General features: G+C 37.4%; 1 protein-coding gene across 1 annotated transcript; it reads left to right on the top strand.

The window, feature by feature from the left end:
* Positions 1–3,807: 3,807 nt before the first annotated feature.
* On the top strand, positions 3,808–7,567 carry otulina (OTU deubiquitinase with linear linkage specificity a). The gene is made up of 3 exons (XM_049564972.1): positions 3,808–4,029; positions 4,259–4,380; positions 6,104–7,567. The coding sequence occupies exons 1-3, from the start codon at positions 3,919–3,921 to the stop codon at positions 6,522–6,524; spliced, it is 654 nt and encodes a 217-aa protein (XP_049420929.1). The 5' UTR covers positions 3,808–3,918; the 3' UTR covers positions 6,525–7,567.
* The last annotated feature ends 184 nt before the right edge of the window (positions 7,568–7,751 follow it).

Genomic DNA, 7,751 nt, shown 5'->3' with positions numbered 1-7,751 from the left:
CCATTCAAAGTGTTTGTGCCCTTAATTATGTATAATTTAAGTAGAGTTATACAAACATTCATGCCCATACAGTTGTCATGAAGGGGACAATTGGTTCAAGATATTTTTTTATTTTTGTACCAGGCTCTAAACATGTTTATTCCTGCTGTAAAGCTGGGCATTTTAAAATGGGGGTCTATGAAGACTGACTTTGTTTTGGAGCCAGCCTTAAGCGGCCATTAGAGGAACTGCAGTTTTGGCACTTGCTGCATTGGCTTCATTTTTCAGCCCCCAAGGTTACTGCTTGCGGTTAACCTACAAAAAACATCTCAGAAAAAGATGCAGAACAACCAGGACTGATGCAGGGGGCGGGTGATGGTGGTTGCAGGGTTTATGTGTCTGTCCTCAGAGGTCCGCCCTCTCTGAAGCTCTCCTTGGTTACGGCCCTGCTGATGTGTAATAATGTGCTACATGACCAAATAGAAACTTTACACCACCATTCTGCCTGAAATGGACGATTATGAGTTAAAAGCAGCAGATGAAAAGTGAAATTGTTTCCCCTCCTGTCAGGTAGTTTGTAAGCAGTGCATGGAAAACCCTTTGGCAAAGTGCAACTCTCCTGCTCATGGGTCATCGCAGCTTTAAGAGCTCGAGGAAAATAACTGGGCCTGCCCTCCATCATCCTCTCATCCTGCTGACCTCTATACCTATGGTATAGCATACTTACAGCACACAGAGAAAAGAGACAGAGGAGGGGGGCCAGGAAAGAGAATGATTGCATATCTGAAGGCATCGAGAGAGCAGATATGGATGGGAGAGGAGTGACATGGTCGGACACATCTTTGCTTTCTTATTAGTGGGGGTCTGTGCGGACACTTTGGGCCCTTTTTATGGGGGCCATGATGAAACCCCTCTTCGTGCATCTGCAGAAAATGGCCAGGGGAAATCACAGATGAGAATCACTCAAAGACAGGGAGATGTCAACAGGCACATAATGATAGCTGATGGCCCCAGAACACTCTCCCCTTTTCCCTCTCAGCCTTACCTGCCCAAGTTGCACTATACTAGAAAACATAATTAGAGGTAAAACAGTGAGACGGAAGCTTTATCTCTGTGTTTTCTGTAAGCAATGCTCTTTGTTTTATACATCAGGGAGTCCCTTTTTTCTCTCCTTCTCAATCTCTCTTTCACTTCATGGAGAGGAGGAGGAGGAGGAGGAGGAGGAGAGCTCCCTCTGTGAGATGCCAAGGTGCTCCCAGTCCATTGTGCTGCTGGCTGTCAGGTTAAATTAGGGAGTACAGGCTCCGTGAGTGTAAAAAAATCAATACTTGATGGAAGATTGCTCCCCGGAAAATCTGTTTTGATTCCAGGATTAATTCTTGACCAAAGGCTCCAGCAAAATGACATGCCATTAGCCTGAAAATGAACACATTCTGCAGTGGAAATTGGATGGAAATGTGTCAGGTGATTGCCCCGGTTTGTTGTTTCGACTCTTTGAGCGGGGGGGACTGAAGGTGTGGCTGCCGCGAATGAGGCCTCCATTTCCAGAGCAGGAGACAACTCCACCGTGGCCTCCGAGTATTCTCAAGGCCATTGTTGTCCGGCGGCTGCAAATGTCTTCCACCAAAGCTGAGAGGCACGTGTCCACACTCTCTCCTGTGTTTTCCATAAAGCATTAAGAAAATCTGAAAATAAAACAACTCTCTACTCAACAGTGAGGAGAGAAAAGAGGAAGGTGAGATGCATTATTGATGAGTGAATAATGTGTTTGTCATGACAGATGACATTTTCTTGTTTGAAAACTTAAACAGGAAGCTGTAAAGATGCAGTGGACAGTGATTTGAACAGCCGGAGCGTTCAGGCTGCACTAAGTGTTTCATGGAAGAAGAAAACAACAACAACAGCAGACATGATTTCTCGACATGTGACACCTCGACAACATGTTTCTGACCAAAACATCAAACTTGCATTTGTTTGTCAATTTTGTTAAATTGCATGTTTTGCTTATCAGTTGTATGTATATAAAATATGACCTTCTGTGCATCATTTTCCTCATGTGGAACTTATCAATTTTGATTCATTGTTTAAAACCACAGATATGTCTTCATAATATAAATACAAAACTGTGTCCTTTTTATTTTGTTTTATTTCATAGACACATTTAAATTAAGTAATTTGTGATTTGATTTTAACTGTCTTAATGCTGCTGTTTTGAGATGCAAACTGTCAATAATGAAATGAGAAACAAATAAAACAGCACTGTAAAAGCTTTGAGATGATGCATTGTTTTGTTTTAGATATTTAATTTCAGGCATTTTTTGGAGCCCAAGTTAAATCTTACAATTTATCTGATAGCCTAATAAATAAATAAATAAATAAACAGTTACATTATTGTTAAACAACAATGACACATTTTCCATCTTTTACCTGACACCTGTTTTGACTTTTTTTTTTGATGGGGAACACAATTAAAATAAACATTTACAGTGTATGCACAGTTAAAATGAAAATAATGTCTTCTGTGTGTTTTACTGTATTAATTGTTTGTGCCTTTATTTGATTAAAGACAACACAAACAATGTCAAACAGTGACAGTGTTGTTGGGATGATAAATATGAACTCTAAGAGAAAAATAAAAGATGTTAGGAGACAAAATCAGGGTGTTGAGTAAGTGCAGAAAAGAATTAGATAAACAGGAAGATGATGATGATGATGATGATGATGATGATGATGATGATGATAAGCTGTAAATGTTCAGGTGGTTAAATTGTTCTCCCATCCTCTGTATATACAGCTGATGGCTGAGGATGTTTGATGTTTACAAGTCCTCTCGGCTGTCTGTATAGCCACACTCAATTTTACAGTGAGGCAGTAGCGCCCCCTGCAGGATTTATCATGATTTTAATTATCTGATGTGTAACGACGCTAGATGTCAGTGTGCACCACGACTTCACAGTGTGGCCATAAACACCACAGAAGAAGGGTGCACCCTAAATGCAAAACTTTTATTTTTGCAAGCTTCAATAATTCCAGTGAAAAAACAGGAAAAAAAACTAAAAAAAAAAAAAGCGTAAACATAAAACACATTAAAATTAAATTAAACAAACAAACAAACATATAATTTACATATTTAAATTGTGTCAATCAGTGGACACTTGCAAAATAGCAACTTTTGGAATAGGCAATTAATTTATTTTTTATTTATGTGTCTTTAACTGACATTTCTCAGGGATTTTGATAATGCTGATAAAATGCATTTTTAAAAAGAAAGAAAGAAAGAAAGAAAGAAAGAAAGAAAGAAACATGAAAACCCTCCTATCTGCAGCAATGCATGAGCTATTTATCCACAATTAAAGTCAGATCAGTTGAATTGGCTTTGTGTTGTTGGCTATCATTCAAATTCATGAGCAAAAAACAAACAAACAAACAAAAAAACTCAGATTTGTTGGCAAACAGATTTTCATATTCAGGTGATTTACCTTGGTGTCTAACAATAAACATAAGAGAATTTTTCCAGTTGAGTTTATATGGAAAGGATATTTTGTGTATTTTGTGATTTTGTGTTCTTTATTTAATTGGAAATGAAAATAAACTACTTTAAAAAAAAAATAGGAGAGGATACAAAGACGATGCAAAATCAAGAAACACAAACATAGCCTATAATGGAAATAAATAAATAATACTAAATTAAAAATTAAAATTAAAAGAACTATTAAGGTGAAGTTTCTACTCAAGTTTAAGAAAATTAATTAGCTGTAACGTTTTTTATCATGTACCATCGAAGAATTCTGTTTTATGGTGGATTTCCTGTTTCGGGCGCGGGATGATGACGTAGTTTAGCTAGAAGTTGCTGCTGAGGCAACAAAGTTGACTGCTGCATGTCAGTGTTGTTCAGATATCAACAGTGTTTTTAGACATAGGATTAATTTTAAACTCACCATGTCTTGGGTCAAAGCTGTGTCGGGTAGCGTAGATGTGTTTGACGAGGATGGGGACGAACTCAGTCTGCAAAGTAGAGAGTGGACCTCCAACATGAAGAAGCGAATCAGGGTAAAGCTAATGTAGCATTAGCATAACGTACCTCCATAACTAACCTTTGAATGTGATGTATTCGCTCTCTTTTATTACGAATATTTATCTGTGTGTTTATATTGTCGTAGTAACTTTCAGTCTGCTGCCTCATGTTTGTATTCCAGTAACTCGTTGTGTGTAACAGAGCTATAAAGCTGCGTTCAGCATGATAATGTGAGTCTTCTCTCCTCACTGATGTTACGGACAGGACGGGTATGTGGACGGAGTTGATGCCGGGGAGGAGGCCTCGCTGCAGGCCGGGTTTAACCTGGGGTTCAGGGAAGGAGCGGCTCAGACTGTAGCTGTGGGCCGACTCAAAGGGATTGTAAGGTAAACCATTACATCATGTATCCCACATATGATATATCCTTATACTACTGTTGGATTCAGGACAGTGGGTAAAACCATGAAGTGCCAATTTGATTAAAGGTGTAAGACATGACATATATTACACAAAATCATGTTAAGTTAGTAAGATATCTGCATTTGATTGTCCCTTATAAACCGTCCTTAACATGAGTCAGTCATTGTTTGGTGAAGCTCCCCCATGGTCTTTAAAAAGAGGTCACAGAGACACACTGCTTCATTTCAAAGTGGTCATGAGCCAAACATGTTGGGAACCACTGGTTTAAGTAACCTCCATCTGAGCAGATAGACTGTATTATATTAACCATTTTTGAACAGTAAAGTGATATATGTTGTTGCCACGGAGTGATTATTGTTGATCTTAATTTTGGGTGAAAAGTCAAGTCTCACTGACAGTATTTTCTGTATGGCCATGTGCTTTTGATTCCAATGAAACTAGGGCTAAGTGATAAGATCACCAAGGTTTTAAATAAGATCGTAAATCACTGATAATAAAATATTTTCTCATTATGTGTGCCAGGTATAACTTGATAGTTTTTGATACTAGTGTTATAATACCTAAGTTTCTGTTTACGCCACAATTAAACTTTCTTCAGTGTACTACTTTAAAGATTACAGACATGTTTTTCTACAAACACCTTTTTCCACTTTAGGAAATGAGCTTAACATCTTTGAAGTTAAATGTCAGATTAAAACAAATCTAATGAATAATGAATAAGTTAAAAAAAGAGGATGAATTTGAACAAACATTTAATCTCAATAAATGGTGGTGGACAGCGTTTAATCCTCTGTGCTTTGGACACTTTCCATAATGCATTCACTTGAGGAAAAAAATCTGTTGGTTCTGTTTTTCTGAATTAACGAGATTATTATCTCAGAAATCTGAGAAAAGTTTTAACAAGAAAAAAATCTGATCTTGTTTACCTGAACTCGAGATAGTAATCTTGTTCATTCAGAGAAACATGACTGCATTACACTTCTGTACTTTTCACTTAGTGCCATGTATAAAAACACTGAGGTTTGAAACACAGCCCCATTCAGCTAGAAAGGTGTAGTGAGTTCAGGAAATTTTATTTAGGCAATGTCACAATATTTCAATAAGTAAAATCCCAAACATCTCACAATATAATATTAATATGGTTTCATGTCTGCTGATTCAAAAAAAATGTTTGATTCCTGCTTCTAACAATAGGGACAGAAATGATGGTTGATGTACTTGCATTGAATATATGTTTCATGGCAGGTGTTAGCACCCCTCTGTAAAGCCTTTTATAATGGATGAGGAGAGAAACTGAAAACTGTGTAGTAGGGCTGAGCAGTTCAGTATATTGTTTGATGTGTTTGTGTCACTTTTTAAATATTAAAAATTATGCTGAAGGATTTTGTTGTTGTGGTTGTCCAGTTAGTAAACATCAATCACAGCATATTGTGATTTTGCTCATAATCATATATATTGTAAAAGAGCATTATCTCTTTTTCCCTGCCTCTCAATTTTTATTCACTTCTTTAAAAAAAAAACACTCTTTTAAAAAACTCTTTCAGTCTCTTTTTTTGCACAGAAACATCATGAGCCTCTTTTGTTCTGCTCATTATTGGAGACTCTTTTCTGTCCAGCTGATTCCTGTCCCAGTCACTTCTCTGTGCTATTGTTTCTGACACTGTTGCCTCTTTGTGTCTCACGTCACAGTGCTATATTGTGCTGGTGCCAGATCCAACATCCAGGAAGCCCCCTCCCAGCCTCGCTGACTGACCTCCTGCAGCGGGTTTCACAGCATGAGGACACAATCAAAGAGGGCATCAGGAGGGCTTTGGAGAATCCTCCTCCCAGTGTGAGCAGCGTGTCTGAGAGCATGGAGGAGCTGCAGGTGGAGCAGGCAGGTTCAGACTGCTGTGGAGGAGAGGGGTGTAAAGAAACAGACTGCTGCAGGAAAGGAGAAAATATGGACGTGGACATTCCTCACCAGCAACAAAAGCTCCGCTCTGGTTCCACTGACTGCTCCTCCAACTCAAACATGAACGACCTTGTGCAGCACTGCATGGATCTAGTGTCAGAGCTCAGACTGCCGCAGGAGCTGATGAGTCATATACAGGAGCTGAAGAATTTGTAGTGACTGAAAATTAGCATCGCAGTGGTGCTGGACAATACCTGGACAGGCACATGAACTATGGTTTAAAACAGGTTTTACTGTAAATTCCTTACAGGGAAATGAAGTGCTTTTGATGTAAATAATGTAAAATATAATTTTGCAGTTATGATTTGTATAAAATGGTTCAAGAGTGTTTGAAAATAAAAATGGATTTGCTATTTTCACTGCATTTCTGTTCTCACACCCATTTTGTTTCCCCATGAAAAGAGAGAAGAATATTTTTGTCACCCCTTATTTTTTATTGGCCTTTTTTTTGCAATAGAAATTCCCATTAATTTGTTTTAACATATATATATATATATATATATTGCCCCTTTGCAAAACATACATCCTTCTTTAAAGGCATATGAAAGTATTGCAAGTGCCAGAGAAAACCACAAGGTAGATTTGCATTGGAGCTGAGCAACCATGCTGCACCAAAACAATTACCACCAACTATGTTGAGTAGCAGTAATAATAAAATATCTAAATTAATTATTTTCCTATGATCAGATTTGCAAAGTTTAACATGAAAACTCATTGAGAGGGTTAAGCCTCAGATACCTTATGAAGTCACAATTTATACTAGTGACAATTCAAATATGAGAAACCTGAGGTTACTGCCAAATTTTACAAAACCTACCACAACACAGAGCATGAATAACTAATTTATTAACATGATACGTGGATTTCTGAACAGTTTAGCAAAAAACATTTAAACTAAAATCCTAATTTTTCAGACAGCTTAAGTTAGTTTATTTGTTCACTTGTTTCTTTTCCCACAACTGGAGAATATGGCCAACTTTATTCCCTCACTAATAATTCCTCAGATATTAAATGAGTCTTATATTGTTTGTTTGATTTAATGTTTTCTATTATTGCATTTCAACTGTTTGTTATTGCACTATATGTGTGTACCTCGTCTTGTATCTTGTTCTGTTTTTGCTCTTATGTTTATTTTATTTTGCACCAGGGACCAGGGAAACACATTTTTGTTCCACTACCTGCAATGGATGAAAATAAAGTCTCTCTAATCTCTTATTGTCTCATATATGTTGTCATTTAATCATGATGATGTAGACACTGTGCAAAATATACTGTAAAACAGCATTTTCTTAACAAATAAATGACAACTTTAAACCACAAAACAGGACTAAAAATCCCCCAAAACTTTCTAGCCAACAATGTACTATATTCACATCTTGTAGG

The sequence above is a fragment of the Epinephelus fuscoguttatus genome, linkage group LG21 (genome assembly GCF_011397635.1).
Source record: "Epinephelus fuscoguttatus linkage group LG21, E.fuscoguttatus.final_Chr_v1".
Classification (NCBI taxonomy): domain Eukaryota; kingdom Metazoa; phylum Chordata; class Actinopteri; order Perciformes; family Serranidae; genus Epinephelus; species Epinephelus fuscoguttatus.
The sequence above is the reverse complement of the archived record's forward strand: the minus strand, read 5'-3'. Positions and strand labels throughout refer to the sequence as shown.